Source organism: Strongylocentrotus purpuratus, unplaced genomic scaffold (assembly GCF_000002235.5).
Source record: "Strongylocentrotus purpuratus isolate Spur 01 unplaced genomic scaffold, Spur_5.0 spur5_scaffold_19, whole genome shotgun sequence".
Taxonomy (NCBI): Eukaryota; Metazoa; Echinodermata; class Echinoidea; order Camarodonta; family Strongylocentrotidae; genus Strongylocentrotus; species Strongylocentrotus purpuratus.
Window position 1 is genome coordinate 24511013 of NW_022145604.1, and position 24440 is coordinate 24535452.

A 24440-nucleotide genomic window follows, 5' to 3' on the forward strand; every position below is an offset into this window, starting at 1 on the left:
AAGTATTTTAGACTTTTTATAAATTCCACATCAAGAACATAGAATCTCCCATGATAATAGAAAATATGAATGATTTGAATCAACATTTTATGTCTTTTAAAATAACTTTTACAAAATGTTTTCAAGGATGCTAATGGCTTTCCATAATTTTTAAGTCCAACTTAGAGATAAGTTCAACTTAGGATCTTTGTGAAACACCCCCAGGATATATACAATGTACATGTATGTACATGTACCCTTCTGGCTTTAATTAGGTCATTTCTTTATTGATATGAGTACTGTCATACATGTACAGACCTACAGTACATGTGCATGTCGTTACATACTGCACATATATGTACACTGTACATGTAGTCATGTACAAATGTATAGTATGCAGGTGGTTTTGGAAGTAAATTCATTACAACTCTATTTCCAATCAATGCTTTGATTACTTTACTGTGATTCCGTTACTAAACATGTTGAATTGGCTGCAATCATTGACATTTCAGATCTAGCTCAAGATGCAGTGTTTATCTCATCAGTTTGAAATATAATTTGTTTTCTTTTTCTCCATCTGTTGATCAATAATAATAACACATAAAACAAATGAAGTGCTAAGTAAGAAGCAATGTCTAAATTACATGTAAATGTACTGTGTACAGTATGTACATTGTACCTAAAAAGAAGATTACACAAATCAATTGAAGCCCCCCCCCCCCCTTTTAATCTCAATAAAGAAAACAGGGTGTAGGAATTTCAGGCAATAGAATGCGGCTTGATGTGCATGATATGTGTATTCCTTTTCCCCAACATCACTTTTCATGAATACGGTCATGTCTGATAAAAGCCTGCAGGCCCTGCATACATTCATCAAGCCATTTAGTACGCACTTGTCAAATATGGGTCAAATCTGAAAACCAAATTTATGTTTGGATTTTGTCTACGTAGTCTGCAGGCACAGGCTCTAATTTGCACTGTATTACTCTTCCTAAAGCCTTGAGCAGAGCCTAGCTCAGTCAGTTTCTTGCTGTGTCGGGGAGCAGCAACAGTACAGGTACTATGGACTGTGGTCTCTGTATAGTCTTCAAGATCATACCCTCTGCTATGCATCATGATTGACAAAGGTTCGCACCTGCAAAGTATTGTCCATTGGTGCCAGAATCGGCCGTATCAAACTATTGATTCGCCAGCCTGATTTGTGGAGCATAGATTTTCTGGGTGATTTGACGGCTTGGTAATTTCCATCATCACACATGTTGAATATTTGTCAAAAACAGAGGAGAGAGAGAGAGAGAGAGAGAGAGATAAAGAGAGAGAGAGAGAGAGAGAGAGAGAGGGAGGGAGAGAGATAAAGAGCAAGAGAGAGAGAGAGAGAGAGAGAGGGTGAGGGGGGGGGGGGGCTGAGGAGACAAATGTACCTAGAGACAGTAAAAGAGGGTTACAAGTGAGAGAGAGAGAAAGCGATAAAGTGAAATATGTTTGTGCACAGTTGTGTACCAGTACCAGTTGTGTAGAGCGTCAGCTCTGTATATTGGCTACAGCTCACATTGATTAATAATTTGATGTGAGAAAATGCAGTATGCTGTGATGCGTACATGCAGATCATAGATTTTCTGGATGACGTGACACCTGGGGCAATCAATGTCCATCAAATTGCCAAGAGAGGGAGAGAGAGAGAGATGAGAGAAAGAGAGACGGAGGGAGAGAGAGAGAGAGAGAGAGAGATAGAGAGAGAGAGAGATGAGAGAAAGAGAGACGGAGAGAAAGAGAGAGAGACAGAGAGAGATGAGAGAGAGAGAGAGAGAAGAGAGAGAGAAGGAGGAAGAGAAGGAGGAAAGTGACTAAATAGAGAGTGAATAAACCAGCAGGAGATAGGGAGAGAGAGGCTGAGAAAGATAATTTTTTATTTTGAAGGAACATGATAAAGAGAAATAACATGAATAGAATTACATGTACTTCAGGGATGTACCAAAGATCCCTACATGTATAACAAAAATACACCTGTTGGGGAAAAGTAAAAGAGAGAGAGAGAGATCAAGGAAGCGAGAGAGAGAGAGAGAGAGAGAGAGAGAGGGTGGAGGAGGGAGCTGCAGAGAAACGAACAAACAGGAAAGGATGAACAGGAGGGGGAATGAGAGAAAGAAAGGAGGAAAAGAGACAGGGGAGAAGGGCATGAAGGGGGTCGGGTGAGAGAGAGTGAAAGGGAGGGAAAGAGAAGAGTGGAGAGATGGGAGAGAGAAAGTGAAAGAGAGGGAAAGAGAGTGAGGGGGGAGGGGGTGAAAGGGAGGGACACAGAGGGAGTGGGAGAGATGGGAGATGGGGGGGGGGGGGGAGTCAGAGAGAGATACATGTAGCTTGTGCGCACCACCAATTCATGCCTGCATTGTACAGAATGAGGTATTTATAGACATCTACGACTCTATGTTCATGTACATCTTCTTGTAAGTCACCTAATGAACTCCAATTCAGAGATGGGGCGGTGTTTATCATAATGGAAGAAAATTAAGGCGACTAACTGGGTGATGGATGCTTTATCATATGAGCAGCCTTTCTTGAGCAATTATGCCTTGAAATGGACGGGTAGTTAATTAGGCAACATCAGCTCCACGATACCCTCAGGACACCATCGAGCACAGACGCAAGAGTCGAATGCGTGCCTTGCCCGGAGAGAAAGAACGATGCACGGGTTAAGGCAGGTTGTAGGGCATCCATCGCTGCTGCGTGCGTGGTACGTGAGTCCCAAACTGGAACAATTTATGCCGGTGTCCATTTTGAGGATGATGTCTGTATATAAGGAGATGGGATTGTTTATATGGTATGCACGCAGGTTTGGAGCAACAGAGATGATAGAGTCATCAGTCGGGGGTATTTATGTTATTATATCATCTTGTTTAGACCGGCAAGGACATACTTTAAAGCCAATCTTGAGCTCTCGTATTTTGAGAGAAAATTGCTATGATATATTATGAATTGTATATCCTGCAGTAGATTGGATGTTTGAAGCAGTGAAATGGAGAAAAAAAATGCACACAAACTTTTACTAGGCATCATCTTCAATAAAAACCGCAGCTCCCATTTGCGCAGAGTGACCTGTGTTAAGCACATGGTTTCGGGCCCACTTACAATGTATACCTTCATTTCTTTATCTTTCTATGCTCATTACTGAGCCACTTAACATTTTCTACACAAATTGTTTGGCACATGTCTTTTACATGGATTTGTAATCTTGAACATTCAGTGTACGGTATTAGTTTCGGTGGGTTCCGCGAGAATTCATTTTCTATATTTACCAGAACTCAAGTTGCATGCCCTTGTAGTTCCAAACAGAGGATATGTTCACTTTTACCAGCTCATGTACTTTAATACAATAGTACTGGTATGTACATGTAAGTTACTTCTGTATATTCCTATTCCTGATAGTTAATATAAGATATTAATAAACAATAGGTAATGAAAAATATTGTTGTAACTACCCTTACCGAAAAGGCAGGCCTGCTTATAGCCTGCATCAAGCCTGCATATAGCTGCTAAAAAGCAGGGTAATTCCTTAGCAAGCACTGACCTGCAAAAACGCCGAAATATGCAAATTAGGCAGGCTTAATTTAGCCTGTACATTTTAAAAGCAGGCTTATTTTAGCCTGCAAAATCATATTAACCTGGCTCAATTAGCCTGCAAAATTGCCCTGCTTTTTTAGTATGCAAACTAAACTGCTTTGTTAGCCTGCAAAAACGCTGAAATATGTAAGTTAATTGCAGGTTAATTTCAGCATGCTAATCTAAAATGCAGGCTAACAAAAATGAAGATATTCGATTAATTGCCATCACTATCGGTACAAGACTTCTATTGGTATATCGACTCAGGTAGAGGAACGAGGGATAAATTGATACATCATAATCAATATTTGCAAGTGTCCACCAATATGAATATTCTAACCTCAATTGCATTAGACTAACTCCATCACAAAGATCATTTGAAGTTAATACAAGATTGACTTTTGTAAAGGTGTGTGTGTGTGTGTGTGTAATTGGGTTTTTACAGACGTGTATCAATCAGTTATGATTATTTACGTCTGGGACCGACCTTTAACGTCACCATCCGAAAGACGTGACTCAGTTTTGAACCTGCGTCCTCGGCTGAATCAGTTTGTAACTTCCACTGTTGGCTGGATTACAGGCGCACGCCACAACGCCTAGTTAAGGTACAGGCTCATACACCTATATATAGAAAACATACATGCTATTTGAATTGGTTAGTAATCGTATAATCAATATATCTATTGCTAAAACGTGAATGTAAGTGTGATCAGACAAATAATCTATTGGTCAATAATTTCCAAAGAAAAATACAATCACAAAATTGATATGCGCATTAATTGTCATAATTTGCTTAACAATTAATCATGATAAATGTATTTTTCTGTGAGACGTGTAAAGTAATAATGAATATTCATGAGATACGTATTGCAGGTTAATTTTAGCATGCTAATCGAAAAGGCAGGCTAACATAAATGAAGGTTTCTATTGGTTTCTATTGGTCCCATATTGGGTTCAATTAGTCTTATTGGTTTATATTGGTCCTATTGTTCCTATTGGTAGATCTATTGGTGTTATTGGTTTCAATTGGACCAATTGGCCCCATTTGACTCTAATCGGGATTTCAATTGGTTTCAATTGGAACAATTGGCCCCATTAGATATTTCAAATGGTTTCAATTGGACCAATCAGCCCCATAGACTTAAATGGGACTTCAATTGGACCAATCAGCCCCATAGACTGTAAGGTTTTCAATTGGGTTCAAATATATCTTTTCTTCATATAAGTTGCAATTTAATCCAATTACGATATTTAATAAACACAAGACTATATCAATGTTATAACTATGGCCTAAAAACATTGCTCTCTCTTTAGGCTCCATAATATTTCTTCCTTTATTTAACTTAGTCTTATGTATTATTCTGTTCGTTTGTATAAATGCATCCCCCCAAAAAAATGATTACAAAAAATGTAACATGCCAAATGTAATGAAATAAACATGTGAAATATGAAAATAAAATGAAATTGAAACTAAATTGGACCAATTGAAGTCCAAAATAGGGCCAATTGGTCCAATTGAAACTAATTGAGTTCCCATTAAAGTCTAATAGGGCCTAGGCCAATTGGTCCAATAGGGCCAATCTGGACCAATTGAAACCAACTGAAGTCCTATTAAAGTCCCATTGAGACCAATTAAAACCAACTGAAAAAATGAAAATTAAATTGGTGTTCAATTGGTTTCAATTGGATTTTTGTATTGGGATGCCTCCCCAAGCGCTCGAAACCTCGCTTGCTCGGCTTTCTATGAACCTATTTTTGTTTCAACTCTCAAATCACCCCTGATATATAACATTAAACGTGCATGTGAAAAATAACCTGTAAAAAGCAATAACGGGTTAAATTTGTGTTCTAAACCTGCTCAGAGGATATTTCTTCAGATTGCAGGTTTAACAAATTATGATAGAAATTTACATGCTAAAGATTAAACTGCATCTCATGTGGCATGCTAAAGATTTAACCTGCTAAAACTGTATTTTGCAAAATGCATGCTAATTTTAAACTGCAGGCTGAGATTTAGCCTGCTAAAAACTGTTAGACTGTGTTTTGCAAAATGCATGCTAATAACAGGCTAAAATTTAACCTGCTAAAACATGTAAGACTGATTTTGCAAAATGCAGGCTAAAATTTAACCTGCTAAAACATGTAAGACTAATTTTGCAAAATACAGGCTAAAATTTAACATGCAATAGAATAATTAGCATGTATTTAAGAATGCAGGCCAGACGCAGGTTCAAAGCAGGCTAAAGCCTGCGTTTTCGGTAAGGGTATAGCTGTAGGAGTAATTGCATCAAAGAAATTACATGAGAGTGTCATTGATTTGATCTCCCCCCCACCCCATTAAAAGGATTTTTAAAAGCATGAAGGGAAGTGCTCTTAAAATAAGGGGGTACACATTCTGTTTTTCAAACAAACAGAATAAAACAAAAAGAACAAAAACAAGTCATTGCATGTAGGGGTGCCTTTTTACTTAAATCTATGATGAGAATCATTGTTATAAAGGCATCGTAAAAATATTTAAAAAGGATGGTAATTAGACTTTTGATATTAATTTTGCCCTCCCCCCTTTTTCAAATCTAGAAGGAAGCTCCTCTGTTCATCAGCAACCCCCCCCCCCCCCTCTTCCCAGATTTTCACTGATGTTCAAAAGTGTAGATACATGTACTACATGTACTGTACCTGCAGTAAATGACCAGTAACTTGAATGATGACCACTAGATGTCATTAATAATGATTACAAACTATTATGTAACAATGAGGGTGACCTTCCTTTTTGTTTCTGTTCTATAGAGATGGCCTTTCTCTGATCACGACTGACCGAGGCACTTTTTGTAGAATAGAAATCTCTCTATACAGTAGCCTTAATCCATGGCCATCTTTTGCTGTTGTGTATTTGGGGGAATAAAGACAAAAAGAAGGGGGGGGGGATGATTTTATAGGTTTCTTCTTGTTTACCGTAAAGGATGATAAAGGCACACTCCACTTCTTTTGTTTATGATAGATAAAAATGTTTAAAAGGTTTTTCCATCAGCTACATCACTGCACTGGGACATAGAGTTGTCATGTTTTAAAACAAACTTGCCCAAAATTTATGGACCTTTTCCATGGGCCTTGTATTTTTTTCTATCCCTAGCCTATACAGTGTTCATTGCATTTTAAAGCATATTTTTCGTGTATGGATCTCTTTTGGAATTTGCTATGAACGGTGAGATTTTCCTGAGTGATCTTTTGTGTGTATTTTATTGTCTTTTTAACAAGGGCTCTGCTCATTTCTGGGCTTTCCAAAAGTATACAGTGTATACATGTACAGGTACATGTACTTGTAAATCACTCTCCACTTTGAAACAGTCCATAACTTGCTTTAAAAGCGACTTCCTGTCTTATAAGGACCTTATTTTTTTGTTTCCCTTAAAATTGTGTTTCCCTTAAAATTGTGTTTCCCATAAAATTGATAAATACGTTGTTTCCTTGCTTGAAAGGTGCCTTGTCTGCTCCAGACAATGGCGACCAAGGCTTTCCATCTACTTCTACATGTACTGTACATGTATATCTGGTTCTTTGAAATGTGACGTTCCTTCTGTTTACCAGTCGGCCTAATGAACTTTTCCATGTATTTGATGTCCTTTCTCCCTCAATTTTTCCTGTCGGTATCCTGTTTTCTGAGCCTTCTCTTCTCGTAATATGCCCAACAACCTATAAAGTTGTCTTTTCCTTTTGATGTTAAGGAGGGAGTTAAGGATTGACAAACACCTAATTGAGCACTTATTCATTTGATATCCTCTCAGATAAACCTGTTACATGTGTAATAGGAAACCTGTCTATAAAGACCACTTTGCTCTGAAGATCACTCTTTCATTGTGTCTCCCTTTGGCTAGACAGTCTTGTATGTACATGTTTAATTGTTTTCAGTCATGCTCATACACTAATGATAATATTAAGCTTAAGCATGACACAGATTACGGATGTTTTTTGGTACTTATTCTGCACTTTTTTAGCGTCAACTTTCAGGTACACCCACTTGAACATCAGTGTCATTTCCTCTCTAATTTCATTTCCTTCCAAAACAAGACCAGTTCTTGATTGCTTCCTGTTCTCTTAAACTCCTCTCATCTCAAAAATATGACGGAGATTGACGTGTTTGTAAAAACTACCTTGAAAGAAAGTCTATAATTGTTTACAATTTGTAGGGTAGTGTGTGTGTGTGTGTGTGTGGGGGGGGGGGGGTAGCGAGCACTAATTATTTTTTTTGGCCCTCAAAAATTTGAAAAATCTCACTCCCCCCCCCCCCCCCTTGAGTGTCAGGGGGTTTGGGGGTCCATCTCCAAAAAAAGGTAAAATTAACGTGTTTTTACTCTTTTTTTTCCATGGGGGGGGGGGGGGGAGAGGTGCGGTCCGGCCCCCCCCCCCCCCCCTGGATCCGCCACTGATACATCCTGTACCAGCAAAGCCTTTGACGCATGTAGGATAATGGCTTGTCATGTCATTCTGTTAGCAGTATAATGTACATGTATGTGGAAACCTGACACAAATTCAGAAGCTAACATTTCAGTCGAAAGGGGCATAAAATTCCATACACTGGAAGCAACAAAACCATTGATTTTTCTCACATTCCTGAATGATGATGGTAGTCGCTACATGAAAGCGACTACCGGTACCCATAAACAAGACAAAATCCTAATTCAAAAACCCTCTGTCAAAAGCTCTGCCAGTTTTTAAAGTGTAAATGCACGCTCTAAAAACAACGATGACTTGTTTTACTTACCGGTAAGTTAAAGGGCAGATCCACTCCAACAATAGCTTACTTTTTAATAGAAGCAGAACAATCAGACAAACCAATCAAAAAAAGTTTGAGCAAAATCGGATAATGGATAAGAAAGTTAAGAATTTTTAATGACAAGAAAAACTTTGAAAATCACAAGACAAGTTGGCATCTCACTCATGAGTCTGTTACGTCATTGCCTCACTATCCACTTATTGTTTTCTTTATATTGATACCCACCAAATAACAATAAATAAATACTGATGTTTTTGATTGATTTGTCCAGTAGTGTACACGTAAATAGTAAATTTAAAAAAAAATGTTTTAAAATTGTTTTATGGCAATTGAAATGGGCCTAATGTTTTATAATTTTATACATGTAGATAAATTTTCAAGGAAGATTCAGACTGAGCATTCTTAAACGCTTGTTTACGTGTATGACCCATGACTGAGTGTTAGTAGTGTAGGCCTAATTTAACCTCACCCCTGTATTAATGGGAAAGGAAGTGTTTAATACAGCTTCGAGAAGTACTCATTCACCTCCAAAATAGCGCTCAATGTTCTTGGGAACCACAACTGTTCATCAAAATAGACGTTTACTCATTCAGTCAATGAACACAAATCAGCTTGTCATTGTCTTTCCAATAGACAGAAAGAAGAGATTGTTTCGGGTCATCATCCGTTGTCAGCGAAAATTGCGGGATGCAATCAATTTACACATTGTGCGCATTTAGTCAACATGAGCTGAGCCACAAAGTCCACACTAGCTAGGCCCATTTACACATCCCAAACACCTTTTTGAAAAATCATCAATTTTTTGGACTACTGGAAAACCATTGAAGTTTGCTCATACCAATTTTTTGGGGTGAGTAGTGCGCATGCGCCACTCGTCGGTGCCCTGCATGCGTTAGCACGGAAGCGAGAAGACCAGACAAGCAAAAATTGGTACACCCTGTATACCCGGTATTAATCTGTGAAACTCGTGCTGTGTAATAAAATGCAGTTATTGTTGTTTCCTATGTCCTGTGTATGTTTATTTGAGTTTAATGTGCAATAACTGCAACAAGGTAATGGTTGCATGACATACTGTAGCTATATAAACTGAAATTGTATTACTTGGAAATTGTGAAGGTTTTTCTGTTTACTGGAGTAGAAATTCAGCCGCGACCATCAAAAGTGCGTGAGTGGATATATGTTCAGAGTAAAAGGCTAGGCTGTTGCCAATTAAACTTATTAAATGCAGCACATACTGTACGTGTAAGAAGAAATAGTCGTTTAGAGGACCTACCATAATTGTAAGTTTCCTTGTAAATGTTGTAACTGTAGGTTTGTATGGCGAGTTTTTGTAGGAGAGAAATCCATGTAAACCAACAGCCAACAAGACTAAAATGTCAGTCTTTGCCACCTTTAGAAAAGTGGTCAGAAACTCAGCAAGACCGATACGTTGTTCTCATGTGCCGTCAGGATGGTGGGCTGTTGAGCTGTGGACTATACTGCTTTTAGCCAATGTAACAAAGGCTTGATAATTTATTTTTTCATGAAAGGAACATGCTGTTTTAATTGTTTATGTACAAAATGTGTTTTTGTTCAAAGTGACCAATTGATAGATCTATTTAGACTCACGGTTATGGCTCCGAACAGACAAATGTTTTCATCATAGACTGTAAAATATGACAATGAAAAGCAATTGCACATTACCCTAAACTTTATGGTAATATGCAACACCAGCCCTTCTTATTAATTCAACTTGCATGTCTGAAATGTACTTTATGACTGAGATAAAAGTGTATTAAAAAATAATTTAAAAATTACTTAAAGGTACTGAGTGACATTGTGATGGTTGATTTCACAAATCTGTTGAATCAAGATGCAAAACACATAAAATTATGTGTGTATGTATGGATTATCCAACTACGATGCCCCAAATCCGAAATGAATTCACGCAGTATGAAGATTTTTAACAAAGTTCAACGGGTTTTCGAATGGGCGTCGATGGGAGGCGCTTGTGAATCTAAATTCTCCCAACCATTTTTAAATTTTCCCAACCGTTTTTCCATGAAAAAAAGACATAAAAACAGGCTATTAAAAATCTGTCAACACTTAAATGTCTGGAATGGAATGTAGAGCCATTTTATTGCTTTGTGAGATTTCTATTCACCTAACATGTAATTAAATTCTACTAATATAGTTGGGAGAATTAAGGAATTGATCGGATCAGTTTTTCCCAATTTGTACGATGAATAATAGTCCTTTTTCGCTCAAATTTTCAGATTATCTTTAATTGTACATCTACATGTAGCATTGAAGTCACTACCTTAGCACCACTTTCTCTCATCTGAACAATGTTACAAAGTCACTTTAACATTACCCATGCCTATTCTTGAAAATATTATTTGTTTATGTTCTCTGAAATAATGATTCATATATATCTTTTTCAATACCTGGAAGTATCCGTAACTGCGAGAAAATGATATCCTGTTTTGAGGTTAACAGGTTGAATATTCTTTTATTGATGCACCGAGGATGATCCAGCATTTACATGATTGCTTAGTCCATCGTAACATCATAATTTGTTTACACAAGTACATGTACATGTATGTGGAGATATGGGCAATTTTCCAATAATCAATGATTACTCATAAAGATGGACTATGTACATGTATGCACTGTGCCTCAAACTTGAGACCAGCGCGGCTTGCATGTTCATGAATTGAGTTTGAAATTATCATCCATACTTTCTTAGAACATACAGTAAAATATTTTTGTCAATGTAAAAATAGAAAAATGCTTCTTTGTTTTTGCACAACCTACATGTACATGTTTCTGGAAAGGCCATTTGTGTATGGCAATTATTTCTTCAGTTTATGTACAGCACTTGGCCTTAATCAACAGGTTTGAAAATGGGTACAATGTTACATTGTTGCTAGTTGGTTGATAGTGGCAGTTCATACATTGCTGAAATTTGATCTTGCCAGCACAAGAGTGTGTTATTTCATGAGTCATAATGTTTAGGAGGATTTCCTTCTGAATATCCTTCAAATCTCAAGATATTTTACCTTTCAAATGTCTTATTCTTTCTATACTCTCCTTATTTTCACCATTAGGAAGATGTTATTCCAAGGAATAAAGTTACTAGATTGATCACAGACACAACTTTATCTGCAAGCTCCAATCCTTCCAGAGCGACTAGTTTCCTTTCACCACCAAGTGAGGGCGTCCTTCCACCTGTTGAGTCTGGCCTACATGATCCTGAGGAGAGGCTGCTAGGACTCGAGAGACCAGGTGAAGCATGCGGGAGAGAGCACGCAGCAAAATGGCAACGCTTAATGCAAGAGGAGGACAAGTAGAGCGGGGATCGGGGCGGTCGCCCAGCAGCAACCGATCCATCCAGGACCGGCTCGGCCTGGCCACCATGCAGCCCTTCCCGTCAATCCGACACATGGGTCGGCTCTCAGAGCAACACCGGTCAAGCAGCGACTCCAACCTGGCCCACCCCGACCTGCAGCGAAGGGCCGGACACCAGTCCAGTCTGATGGTCAGCAAGAATGAGATCATCCTGGGAGGTGACCATGGGGACAGCGCTAGTGCCAATGTGACCTGGGACATCAGGGAAGACGTCGGGTCACAGGACTGGATCGGTCTTTATCTCATCGGTAGGTATGCTCCCCAAGAGGAGCGGAGAGTGTGCATTGTATATTTGTAAAGCGCTTAGAGGCATTGTATTAAGCACTATATAAAAGCTAAATATTATTATTATTATTATTATTGTAAGGTGCAGAACAGTCAATTTTCGTAATATAACCATTATAGCCAAATCCAAATAAATTGGAATGCTCAAGGTGCACTTGTGGAAAAAAAGAAAAAGAAGAGGAAAAAGGAGATCACATAAAAATAACAGATAAAAGGTTCTCTTTTCCTCTTAGAGTTAAGTTTCATAGAGTGGTGAAGTGTGACGTCATCAAAAATTTATTTTTAGAATTTCTCAATTTTTTTCTTCATCTTCCGAAAGAACATCAAAAATAATGTCCAAATGTCGAAAACCAATTGAATATGTTAAGTATTGGCTGAGATATCACCATCTGAATGAATATATGTCCTATGGGAGCTCAGTGTTATATGCTCTGGCTCCTAACCATTAGGAGCCTGAGCATATAACACTGAGTTCCTATGGGGAGTATATTTATTCAGATGGTCATATCTCAGCCAATATCTAACATATTCAATTGGTTTTCGACATTTGGACATTATTTTTGATGTTCTTTTGGAAAATGAAGAAAAAATTGAGAAATTCTAAAAATAGATTTTTATGACGTCACAGCTTCGGTACTCTATTGTAGTTGACACAAACTCTTTGTTTTTGAGGTGATTGGTTAACTTTATGGTCAGTTCAGATCCTGATCGGTCTCGATTAACAGATGAGCTAAGCAGAATTTATAGGAGACACATCGCATTGTCGTAAACCTTTTGTCGACCTTGTTCTAGACTTTGATGCTTAGTCATCCGCATGTTTGTACTGATAGAAGATCATTAAGTAAAAAAAACAATTGCGACACATCCTCTTGATATCATTAAGTCAATACAAAAGTCATTCATTTGGATGTATTTGAGGTGTCATGGCCCGTATCCGGACACCCACCCCCTGGACATCCATCCCCCGGATAAACATCCCCAGTTAACTACCCCCCAGACAACTACCCCCTAGGATAGTTGTCCAGGGCGTAGTCGTCCTAGAGGATGGTTGTCATAGGGGGTAGTTGTCTGGGGGTAGTTGTCCGGGGGGGGGGGGGGGTAGTTGTTCTAGGGGGTAGTTGTCCTAGGGGGTAGTTTTCTAGGGGGTAGTTTTCTGGGGGGTAGTTGTCCGGGAGGTAGTTGTCCGGGAGGTAGTTGTCCTGGGGGGGGGGGGGGGGAGGAGGTAGTTGTCCTAGGGGGTAGTCGTCCTAGAGGGTGGTTGCCCTAGGGGGTAGTTGTCTGGGGGTAGTTGACTGGGGGTGGTTATCCGGGAGGTGAATGTCCAGGGGTAGGTGTCCTAGAACCATCATGTCCTACTGGCAGAACACTGCAGGTCTGGGGTTTGAAACCTTGGAAGGGAATATGTTTGGTGGTTTGTTGACTGCTAAGAAAGCATGTGTATGCTTGTTAGTAAGCAACCAGAATACCGACTGCTTTAAGTCTTCTCCAAGGGACTTGGTAATGAGCAGTAGTGCCTTGGCTTCATTAAGAACCCGGCACCTCCTGGTTTAATAAAAGACCACTGCTCTCCCACTGAGCCGTTGCGTTTCCTTTGACTCAGTCGGTGAGGCGTCTGCCTGTCAACCCAAAGACCCTGGGTTCGAATCCAACCCAGGCGGATGACTGAAGCCAGCGTTAGGTGTTAAAGGTATTACAAAGTTTTGGGAAATTTTGAAAAATGGGTGGATAGTAATTCTTTACAATTATGATATATTTGAATGCCCCAGTGGATGTATTAAAAACACCAGCAATTTTAGCCCCTGAAACACTTCTGCTTTCGAGAAAAATTGAATATAAAGATTTACCGGTGCTCCGGTAAATTTTGATGAATTTCAAATAGCTCCTACGGCCGTACAATGGTAGCTGCGACCATGAAAATCTCAGAGTTTGTAGTTGTGGTATATAATTTCCGAACGACAATAGCTAATCGGTTGATTTTAGTCAATAAACAATGTTTTATACCTTCATTAATATCTTGACCTTGAGAGGGGGCTATTCAACATAAAATGTTTATTATTTACATTTCATAACTTTAGAGTCGATTTCGACCGCGACAACGATCACTGAATATTGTAGGATCGTATATGCTTCCAATATGTTCATTTGAACCAAATTCATGACCCCATACCAAAACTTTGTATTACCTTTAACATGCCCTCCCCCGTTCCATACAGTAGATGTAGGCCATGTTACAGTGAAAATCTTTCCGTCCCTCGGATAGGACGTTAAATGGAGGCCCCTTGTATAGGAGTCGCCACCTTGGCATATTAAGAACCCACTCCATTATTTGTATACATGTGTGATGTGGTGGTCCACCTGCACATCGCCAATCAGTTCTTCCGGGAGAAGAGACCAGAGAATGGCATGATTCAGTTCAATTATACCCTTCCATGCAGGCACAGGCAACATCAAATACGTACATGTAATAATGATAAAAGTTTGAATTGTGAGTGTTCTTAGTAGGGCATTTATCATCTATTCCCCAACAAATCCTGTTGGTGGGACTTTAAATGTCTGTCCACTGGTTGCTTATCTTTTAGGTTTAAAGCTACAATGTACATGTAAATTCCCCCCCCCCCCTGTAAAAATAGAAAAAAAGGAGAAAAAAAGGAGAAAAAAAAGAAAGATAAAATAATTAGTTAGAAATGAATAATAAGCAAAAATTACCTCACCCTCCTACTAGATTTGCGCTGACATCAGATGATTTTTTAAATATTTGATATGAATATTACTTTTTTGCAAGTCATAATATTTGCGATTGTGTACACCTGTATAAATAATTACCTTCTGACTTGCTTTGTTACATCAAAAATATCAGTTGAATTTGGGTGCAATATTTGCCTGTCTACCATTTATGGCATTCTTCAGGATTTTATAAGTATTTGTACAATGTGCATTAGCCAAGACCAAAGTTCAGCAGTGATAGAGAAATAATAAAATAAAGCCAATAATTCGGGCAAAGGTCTCTGAATAGACAATTTTCGTAGTCGATTATTTCCCTCACCGGTTACAAATAATTGTATTTCAATAGTCAAAATGTGAATTGCATACATTAATTGTTGCTAGGTAGGACAAACATTATGGCTCGTCTTACCTAACAACATGTAATGTATGCAATCTGCATTCTGACTATTGAAATACAATTATGTATAACAGGTGAATGAAATAATTGGTAACAAGGCACTTTGAAAAGATTCATGCATTAATTTTGATTACATTATAAAAATAGCCTACATGTACATGTATAGCAAGTAACCATACACACTTAATAACACCCAAAGTATATTATTAAAGCATCCATGTTAGGGCTTTTGACTTTTTCTTGTGTACAGTTCTAATGAAATGCAAGGGAATGGAATGATAGCATGCAGTGAAATGGTTTCTCCTACATGTATACATACTGTATGTACAGATATATAGAACTCAAGTAGCAATGAAAAGTATACACTCTAATTTGCATGCACTATTTCAGCTGTGTTTGTACTATCCATGTTTAACCTGTGTGAATTGACCTTGTTTTCCTTTGAAAGGAAGGATATACAATGTATATACTGGTAGTTGTGGAATTGTGTCTAAATCGAAGGTAAGGTCAGGACTATTTATTGTACTTGTGTCATGCTATTCACCCCAATGGCATCAGAGTATTGACTAAATGGTACATAATCTGTAATATGTTTGCTGCCCTCTGTTGGTTAATCAATACTAGTTACTGTGGATGCTATTCCATTAATGTCCCAGAAATTGCTATAGAATTTCCCTCTTTCTCTCTCTCTCTCTCTGTCCATCTCATTTTGTCTCTCTTTCTCTCTCTCTCTCCTCCTCCTCTCCTCTTCCACCCCATTCTACCCTCCCTCATTCCCCCCTTCCACTCTCTTCTTGTTTGTGGTCACTTGACGGTTTCTTCTAGATGTTATCAGTCCATTCATTGATACATGTACTGTACATGTACTTCTTCCTTTTGTAATTAACAAGCAAGATTCTTTTTTAAAGCATTTTTTTTTTTTTTTGCGGGGGGGGGGGGGGGGGAGTTCATTCCCCCACCCACTCTCTTCTTGTTTGTGGTCACTTGACGGTTTCTTCTAGATGTTATTAGTCCATTTATCGATACATGTACTTCTTCCTTTTGTAATAAACAAGCAAGATTCCTTTAGTCTTTAGAGCATTTTTTTTTTTTTTTTTTGGGGGGGGGGGGGGTGTCTTTTTGAATAAGTATCTTTTTCTTATGTTGACACTGGACAGTGATCATCAAAGACACAACAGATACATGTAGCAATATTATAAAGAGGCTACATGTATGACAGAAACACTGGCAAACTCAGTTCTGTAGCTCTTAAAGATAACAATAGCTCCCTCTATAGGTAAACACATCTGTTTGTAGAGGCCTTATGGTCTAGTGGATACGTCACCGGACTATGGATCACATGGTTTGCGGTCGGGGTCCCTCCGCGGCACTAATGACTATTTGGAAAGATAATAATCTACATTTGCCACTCTCCACCCAGCTGAAGTAAATGGGTACCCAGTAGGAAGAATTCGTTGAATGCTACTTTGTATAGCGCCAAATTATGGCGGCTCAGTTACAGCCGGGTTTTAATGATACTTTGCATAAAGGGCAAGAGATAATATTTATACTTTTCATATACATATAGTAGCTGCACTATATAAATGAACCTATTATTAATATTTTAAAAAGTGAGATTTCTTAAACATAACAGTTTCGATCTAAACTTGTAGAGTATTCATGCTTTGGCAAAAATTTCGAAAAATAACCAAATTTCTTGTTTCAACAATGATCTGACATTTCACCGGGCCTCTTTGCTTCAAAGATATTGGGCCACGGCTTTGGTTGGGACTAGGTTGACCAGTTCGGGTTAAGGTTAGATACCAGCAGCAATTTACCCAACCCTAACCAAAACCCTATTAACTGTACAACCAAAGCCTTGACCCCATATCATTGAAGCAAAGAGGCCCAGCGAAATGTCAGATCATTTATCTTGAGACACCTTGTAAATCATAGGGACATCCAACTGTTGTGTTATAAAGTGGGTTTGGATCAGAGCAGACATCCACCTTCAACACAAGACGCAGCAATGTACCCAACCCTAATCCTAAGTTCCTAACCCTAGCCATACAACCCAAGCCTTGGCCCAAGCCATGGCCCAAGCCTTGACCCAAGCCTTGACCTAATATCTTTGATGCAAAGAGGCCCGGCGGAATGTCAGATCACTGATTTTGAGACACCTTGTGCATTGTAGAGACACCCAACTGTCATGTAATAAAGTGGGTTTAGATCAGGGCAGGAAGGAACGGGGTATGTGAGTCAGGTTTGTAGCTAATGTCATGCCCAGGAGGTCTTTCATCCTATCATCCTTTCATTCTATCAAACTTTCCATTGATAGTTGAGTTCTGTTGCAGAGGGCGCTACACAAAATAATTTTTTTGTGAGATAATGAAAAGCTGAGTGGCAATTTTGAAAGAACATACAATTTAAATGACAAAATCATCTTTGTTTGATCAAAATCAGTTCAGAGATGGCTGAATTATCCATAAATATAACGATTTCTAAAAGCAATTTTAGTTCCTCAAAGGGCACTAGAAATGTCATAGATAAGAATAAGAGCAATAACCATGCACTTTGAAGACCTTTGCAGTCTGAAAACAGAACTCAACTATCCCTTAAAGCCCACTGCACTACGTATAGCTACTTGTGCCCTCTATATAGCAAACAATGCCTAATCGGTGACCATTGGTCCCCCATGATCCCCTTTTTCTTATGTTAATTGAGGGTGTCTCTTGATGAAGCAGGTGAATTTTTGCATCCCAAGATGAAACCATGACTTGCGCAAATACTTTTATAGAGAGATTATCAACAACAAAAAACGTTGAAAAAGAAGGAATCAAAATGTGTGGCAGTCATCATAGATAAATTTAAACATTGAATACCGTAGACACATCCCCCCCCCCCCCCCCCCCCCCCGTAAAAAAAAAGAAGAGAAAAGTCTGTCAAGTATGACAGCTTGAACAATTTACGAGAGCCTAAATGGCACTCGTCACAACAGTCATTAATTGCTTCAAAACAATGAAGTAAAACAGCCCGAGTAAGAATGTAATTTTGATGTGATGACAGACAAAGTTTATTTTGTCGTTTTTTAAACAATGCAATCCAATTATTTCTCTAATCGATTTCCGTGATTTCATGGAAAGCAATTCGTTGACAGGCTGGACTCTCCAGATCTACATTTCCACAAAGATTGGTAATCATCGTTAACAAGGACCCTTTTTTTTTTTAGCACCATCTGTATTAAAACCCGTGTAGCCATCACATGCATCTTCATACATGTATGTAGTACTTTTCAGAGTATTCGTAAAAGATACAGTTTACATGATTCAAGTTATTAATTCAAGCAGACGTATCTTAGTTTTTTTAGAAGGGAAATATACACGAGACAGACAGAATTTGCAGGATGTTATAGTTATTGTTTGATTGTTTTGGGACACCCTGTAGCAAGCAAGGTCTCTTTGATACATTGTAGGTAAGCAGGCTACATGTAACTGTCAGAGTTTCAATAAAAGGACAAGAATATAAGATACACAATTTTATTCACATTGAGATTAAAAAAAAAAATTCTTCATCTAATTCTGTTTAGTTCAGGAAGACAGTAGATATTTTTGTTAATATTTTTGGGCACCCTGTAGCAAGCAAGGTCTCTACGGGGAAAGAAACACTTACTGTTACTGTCAAAGTTTCAATAAAAGGTAGATTTTACTAAGGCTGTGCACAACAGTGTAATAAGGTACCCGAGTACACTTCCAGGCTTACAAGCGAATACTCGAATATTCGGACGCCATGTTTTTTTTTTGTTTTTTTAAATTTTTTTTTAATTCTTTTTATTTTTTTATTTTTTTTATTTTTTTATTTTTTATTTTTTTTGCCACCACCATATAATACCATTGATGCAGTATCCCAGTATCGCCCAAAACGCATGCAATTTTACTTCGAGTTGCAGTTGAAGGCGCCGATTTAATAATAATAATAACAGTAAACAATGCTGTTTTAAAAACCAAAGATGGCAGAATAATCCATTGTCCTCCGAGTCCAAACAGAAATCTGGACATTTGGTCCCAGTTTCTGAGTGGTGAGTTTGACAGTGCTTGAGTTGGGAAGCATTTTTACCGACGGTACTATGCCAGCGGCCGCCGCTCTCCCATGCACGGGTAGGCGTGGGCCTGGACATTTTTTTTGTTTTTTTTTGTTTTTGTTTTTGTTTTTGCGGCCGAATATTCGGGTACGACAAATCGTACCCGAGTAGTTGACAACCGTGCGGGTACTCGAGCATTCAACTACCCGTCGCAGCCTTAGATTTTACACATTATTTTGGGGCACCCTGTAGCAAGCACAGTCTCTGAGGTAGACAGGCTGCATGTAACTGTCAAAGTATCAATAAAAGCCAGAGTTTACATGTGGAATTGCAGGAAGGATATTAAGCATGAGTCACACCAAATGACAGGAGGTGGCTTTCGGCTCTGCAATGCTCATTCCACAATCCACAATTAAAGGACAATCGTTACAGGAGACCCGACGACGGAAGTTCGATCCGAATTGTGCCGTTCTGGACATCTTCTGTCTCTGATCAATCCACCCTGAAGTATGGGGAGCTCGATGCAGGGTTCAGATAAAATATAGTCTAATTTAGATGCAGCATGAAAAATGCAAAAAATTATAAGGGTTTGATAGTCTTAATCCTTTTTATTTTAAAACTTGAAGAATGGGGGCACGGCACAGAAATGAAATATTGAATTTGTGATCTCTTACATGCACAGCTGTGTTACAAGTCAAACCTGCTGTAACGACCACCTGTACAGAAAGACCACATTTTGTTATTCCCTTGAATATGGTTTTTCATTTAAACCTGTACTGAAAGAGCCTGTACACACAGGCTACCTGCCTATAAAGACCAGTTTTCATGTTTTCCTTGAGTGGCCTTTAGTTTATATACAAGTTTAGCTGTCAATTGTTGATTAAGCCCCCATTCACACACATTCATGATGAAGGAAATCAAAGACAGCAGCTACATGTATAATTGAATGGCAAGAGGCAGCGTTGCAAATGTTAAAAAAAATAGTAATACGATGCTGAGTGCAACAATGGCCCTCATATGATCTCCCTCATCTGTGAATCTTCAAGCCCCACTGCACTACCTGTAGCTACTTGCGCCCTCTATACAGCAAACAATGCCTATAAAGCGGTGACCCTTGGTCCCCATGGTCTTCTTTTTCTTATGTTAGTTGAGAGTTGAGTTAATGAGATAGCTACCTGTTAGTGACCTTGCAGGGAGGTCTAATCCCTCCTGGCCAAACTAGTGGAGATACATGTAGGCTTTAAGATACAGATGTCAAATCTTTTAGTTATAAATGCATGTCTCATTTGTGAATGAATCTTGAGGTGAGGCTGGAGATACAGATTGTAGCCCCTCTAAGTTTCAGAAGCATTCTAGTGTAGAGAGAATTGATTGATTACTAGCACTGTAGTTGTAAAACAGACATTGCTAATTGGAAAAAAATGGGAAAAAAGTGAATAGTTGCTACTTCTTTGCCCTTGCCTATTGACCAAGCCATTTCAGTCACTCTCTCTGTATGATGACATTTTACCTAGAAAAGTGTTGGTCTGTGTAGCCTTTTCGATTGCCATGCAATCGTCTTCATTTCACGTTCCTCTTCCCAACCCAACCTCCTTTTTGTCTCTCATTTTTTGCCTTCCCCCACCTCCCTGGAAGTTATATGTTTGCCATATACCAAGATTACTGAAAAGGCCTGTCTTCATCAGCTGGAGATTGCCAAATAACCCGCTATTTTAACTATCTCGATCTCAAATTATCCAGCTAATTTGCGTCTTCATTAGCCTGCAGTTTGCAATTAGCGGGATATTTGGTCGGGATTGTCATCCAGAGATATCTTGGGATATTTTGCAAAATTATCCACTATTTGGCAAAATATCCAGCTATTTGTCCTCCAAAGATATCTTGGGCTAGTTTGCAAAATATCCCGCTATTTGTCTGGTGCGCCTTCACCAGCCCGGAGACTTGACTATGAGGGAACGCTAACCAAGATATCTCGAGCTAATTTCTCAAGCTTGAGTTTCAAGGTCTAGTCTTGAGCTGAAGAAGACGCGATTTGTAACTTCTGGCTTATTCCCCAAATCAGAAATAGCAGGCTATTTGGCAATCTCGAGCTGATGAAGACATACCCGATGTGAACATTTCAGAATGTCTCACCAGTATCACTAGCTTTTCACTTTCCCTATCTTTCTTTGCTCATTATTCTGTCATGTAATACATCTCATCAATCAATAATCATTTGGAAAATACCATAATATTTTGTTATCCATTCTACAAGTTTTGTTTGTTTCTGTCATGACTGAATTATGAAAGATTCCCTTTAACTTCCAGTGAAGCTTCTATGTTGACATGAAATTTGACATTGATTCATTTCAATCTTGTTTATTTCCAGGAGAAAGGAACCCAGCCAGCTACCTCAGCTACAAGAACCGCGGGGTCAGCGGCACACACAAAGGTCAAATCATCTGGGTCGTCGATGCTGAACCAAACTTCACCAAACGTAAGTTGTTCATCTGAGGTGAACTTCAATTTGATTCAGTTTGTTTTGTTTTTTCTTCATAAAGATCGGATTTTTAAAATTTAACACCCTAAAAAGCTGCAGTGACTTGAGGTAAAAAAGGGAATCCATAACAACCTTAAACTTAAAGGGGGAAGGCCAGCCTGATATTAAGCTTAAGCAGTAAAATGAGAGGAACAGGTCCATGAAAGTTTGAGCAAAAACCAATTAAGAATAAGAAAGTTAAGAATACATGAAGTTGGGATCAATCAAACACAAAGTGGCAACTCTTGTGAGCTCCAATCCCATTTGCTCTGCACTAAACAAAATCAGGTCAATGCCGTTGGCAAAATCATTATCTAGAATTGTTTGAATATGAGTAGCTGGAGAAATGGTGTTCATTAAACTTATGGTAGCGGCAAGGGGGTGAAAGCAAATGTGCATCCCTTTTTCCATAAGGGAAATTACCTGTCTTGCCACTTTCAAAAGATTCCTCAAAACTTACCCTTTTCCCAAGTGATCTATGTGATCTACCTCCTTTGAGATATACTTTGTCTTCTTTTCGTATATTTGTATTTGTAAAGCACTATGTTACTTATTGTTTTCAGTGCTCCTAAATATTCAATATTATTATTATGAATACATATGAGCCTTTTGGCCCCCAAAACACACAAATGAAAACGAATGCCATTTTCCTGTGTGGAGGACTAACGTCCTTCATGTACAGTTGCAATATAGTGATTTTTGCGAACAGATATTGTTTCCTGTGACAAGGGAAAATTACTTTGATGCAAGCAAGTAACATGCAAGCCGACACGGACGGAACTGCTTCTTCAGTCACATGAGGCACTGTGAATGCCTTGGTCGAGAAAACAATTCATAACCAATCAGGGAGTCTGTTGTCACGTTTGGCTTCTTCAATGCCTTCCCCTACGATCATTCCTTCCCAAAATGGGATGCACTTGTGTCAAATCTAAAATAAGAAGGAATAAAAGGGGTTAAAATTGTTAATTTATCTCCGATCCATTCTTGGAGTAGGGCACCTGCTTGATGACTGCGACAGGTGGCCCTCGATAGCAAGGTTCACATGAGAGTCTCTAAACTTCAAGTTTAGCGTGTGGTTTTTAACTTTGACATTATCCTATAGATAGTTATGGTCGATGATGCTGACACACTCAAGTTAAGATAATAATAAATAATAATAGCTCACATTTAAAATGCCCCTAATACTTTGTTTCTAGGCATGCACAGCACATATTAAAACCCCTGATCATCTGATTTAGGCTTACCCACAACACAATGTATGCACATTTTCCACTCCCCTAGGAGCATTCCAGCCAGTCACCATTTTACAAGCACCACTTGCTAATCCTACCACATTAACTTTCATATTTTGCCGACTTAAAAAACAGTAGAGGACCTACATGTAGGATAGAACCTTGTGGTACGCCGTGTAATAGAAGAAAAATTGGAGGAATTATTATTATCAACTACATATTGAAATCTATCAGAAAGATTACTTTCAAACCAAGATGACAGACAAATTTGAGTGTTGTTCTAGTTTCCGAGTGGTGAGTCAACACACCGATTACTGAGCTGGGAGACATTGCCAGGCATAGCGCCAGGTGGAGGGGCATAAATCGAAACTTTAAAAAAAAATGTGTATAAACCGCACCCCCAACTTTGAATTTTTTTCGGCGGCAAAAAGGTGCGGTTAATACGCCGTTAATTACGGTATACAAATTTATCGGTGCTCCCAGTAAATTTAGATAAATCTCAAATAGCGCCTACGACCATACGATGGTAGCTGCAACCATGAAAATCTCAGAATATGTAGTTGTGATATATATATATTCCAAACGGTAATAGCAAATCGGTCGATTTTATTCAAAGAACATTGTTTTATAGCTAAATTAATATATTGACCTTGAGAGGGCGCTATACAACATTTAGAGTTTATTATTTACAATTTCATCACTTTGGACTCGATTTCAGCTGCTACAATGATCACTGAATATTGTAGGATTGCATATGCTTCAAATATGTTCATTTGAACCAAACTCATGATCCCTTACCAAAACTTTGTATTACCTTTAACAGGGTGAAACAATTGGACATGTGACATGGTGCTATAAACTTTGAGGTTTTGCAAACTTCAAATTTTAAATTATGACATTTTCATGCGAATATAGCTAATGACTTGGTAATGGGGTATAACGATTGGACGTACGGCAGGCATGGCGCGCAGAGCATCAGTGATATCCAACTTCCTGTGTGTCGGACCCGAGGGTCATTGCAACACGGAGAGGGGAGCCATAATTTTCTCCTCTTTTTTTTTTCCCCGCTGGATTATTCGAGATGATTCACGACATTGAAGTCGGCACTATGGCTAATTCTCACAAAATATCTATATCCTGACCTGACAAATATTTTGTCAATGAACCCTCATTTGTTGTATCCTCGTTGTCTAGTCTCTTCTTCTCAACATTTATCCATTTTTTATTTTTTTATATAACGTAATGAATTTTTTAATTTGGAGTCTTCTTTTACGCATCACAATGTGGTCAATGTCCGAGAAGACCCTTGGAAGTTACTTATTGATATGCAGTCACAAGACTTCTACACGTGTTCAAATGAGATCTGTTTACGCTGGACAAAATTATCTACTGTATATACAATATCAAATAATACATCGGTGAGCAAAGAAAGACATTTTGGAAGTTGATATGCGCCATGGTCTGATGCTGAAGACTAGCTTTTGGAAAAG

General features: G+C 38.6%; 1 protein-coding gene across 1 annotated transcript in view; it reads left to right on the plus strand.

Moving 5' to 3' along the window:
• Nucleotides 1-24440, plus strand: part of LOC764826 (E3 ubiquitin-protein ligase HECW2) — a 125530-nt gene that overhangs the window by 14444 nt on the left and 86646 nt on the right. Inside the window, exons 2-3 of the mRNA XM_030990658.1 lie at nt 11437-11985; nt 21569-21676. Coding sequence (XP_030846518.1) covers nt 11622-11985; nt 21569-21676 — 472 coding nt within the window. The 5' untranslated portion in view covers nt 11437-11621. The remainder of the gene's footprint in view (nt 1-11436; nt 11986-21568; nt 21677-24440) is intronic.